The 1,986-nt window shown below is 47.8% G+C and overlaps 1 protein-coding gene across 1 annotated transcript in view; it reads left to right on the forward strand.

Annotated features, from left to right (window-relative positions):
• The window catches only part of CSUI_003930 (valine--trna ligase), a 15,127-nt gene that overhangs the window by 7,770 nt on the left and 5,371 nt on the right, over positions 1-1,986 (forward strand). Inside the window, exons 2-3 of the mRNA XM_068064125.1 lie at positions 9-85; positions 962-1,189. Coding sequence (XP_067923892.1) covers positions 9-85; positions 962-1,189 — 305 coding nt within the window. The remainder of the gene's footprint in view (positions 1-8; positions 86-961; positions 1,190-1,986) is intronic.

Genomic DNA, 1,986 nt, shown 5'->3' on the forward strand with positions numbered 1-1,986 from the left:
GGCAAAAGCTTAGCAAGACAAAGGGGAACGCGGAATCGGGACTTCTAAATCGACTTATCGAGCAGTATGGAGCTGACGCATTGCGGTAAGCCCCCTGCATTCACAGCGTAAAGCTACCACAGTCACGATGTCTACGAGGCACGCGGGATGGGGTGCTGCAACCCCAGAAGTCCCCCAAACGCGACAGAACAAGTACGGAGAGGGAGTGACACCCTCCTATCAAACATGTCCATTCATTGCTGATTATGAAAGCTTTCGTTTGCTCGTCACTGGAGGAGGTGTATAAGAGGGCCGTAGCCCAGCCGTTTCCTTAACTTCTTTTACCCTGTTATTCAATCCACCACTGAAAGTGAAGTCTGCCACGACAAAAGACATTTCTTTCTTTCTTTCTTCTCAGATGGGGTTTGCTATCGCCGATGTCCCCGGGTACTCCGCTGGTGTTCGATGAGGCTAACGTAGTGAAAGCAAGACGCTTCGTTCACAAACTTTGGAATATTGGAAGGTACTTTTGAGAGACATTCTTTACCAAAACACAGAGGAGGACCTACGCAGTGTAGGTAGTGTGTTACTTTTCTCTGACCTGTCCCTGTTTCCATGCTCGCACGATACCCTCACCCGTCGAGCACTGATCGATGTGAGGGGACGCACTTCTTTATGTTGACGACTAGCGATGATAGTCTCTGTACTGATGGTGCACGCAACTCTTGCCTCATGTCACTTCAATAGTTTTTGGAGCTTCTGTGTGCGAGACCTTTGCTGCATGCCTTTCGTGTTACTTAGGGTGAAAACGTGAAATTCTTGTTTTCTCCTTGTGCGCAGGCATCTACTCTCATTGGCGGTCTCACCTGTCATTTACGATTCCATGGCGTAGTACGTTTGACGGTAATGAGGATGCCTGCACTTCACCTATTTCAGCGTCTCGAGACTGTTTGTTTCTTCTGTCCTTTCTTTTGACTTTCAGGTATATTGCTGCCTTCTGCGGAATCAATCCTGAGGCTCTCCGACAGGATGTGAAAGAGAAATGGGGGAATCAAGAAAACACCAGAGAAGAAACTCCTGACAGCGAGAGTCTAGTCCTGGATGAAGACTCACCCCACTCAGATCATCTTTTTGAAATCAAGGAAGAGGAGAAGTTCGGGTCTCCAGCGCTAGAGAAGAGGGAGCCCTTAATTGTAAGATACATCCTCAGGTAAGCGCGCAGAGCCTGCAAGATAAATACATCATGTTTCATCGTATACTGCGGAGGCGGCATTTGAGTCTGAGATCTAACTCTCGGAGGAATTTGGCGGAGAAGATGGCGATAGGACATTTCGCTCTTTTGCGTGGCAGTCCAAAGAACTCAGTCGAGGATGCATGAATGGTGAGGGGATGTTGACGGTCGCTAACATAGTTGCTAAAAGTAGACGGAAAGACAGATAGCACTGACGTACTGTAGCATCTCTACTCTTCGATCTTTTCCAGATCTGAATTGAGACTCCGTTGTTTCCAGAAGAGAATACAGAAGAGATGGCACCCACGAGCAGGTGTGAGATGAATACGTTTTCTATCTGGGAAGCATGTAAGCCAGTAGGGCTCTGTTCAGAGCTTATAGGCATATGTGTTCATAGGCAAGTGGCTAGACACTCAAACTGGGTGAATAGACATGAACGAGCAGGAACACCCGAATCGATCCTGCACACCGCCTGTCCCTCCTACGTTAAAGGTTACCGGTGTACACTCCTGGACCCTGAATGCTGACAGCAACTAAACAGGGAGCGAAAAGAGGCACTGACATCGGAACAAAAACGATGGTCTTGTTACATCAGAAACATCAGTACACACTTCTTCACATGCCAGAATGGATCACGCTCTTTCATATGATGATGACGATGATGTGAGGAGACCGGAAGTCTAGGCCTGCCTCGCATCATCATCATCATCGTGATCCTCATCCTCATCCATGCAGAACGCTTTCAACACGTGGCGGTCTATCTATCTATCTTTAAT

The sequence above is a fragment of the Cystoisospora suis genome (assembly GCF_002600585.1).
Source record: "Cystoisospora suis strain Wien I chromosome Unknown contig_1777, whole genome shotgun sequence".
Taxonomy (NCBI): Eukaryota; Apicomplexa; class Conoidasida; order Eucoccidiorida; family Sarcocystidae; genus Cystoisospora; species Cystoisospora suis.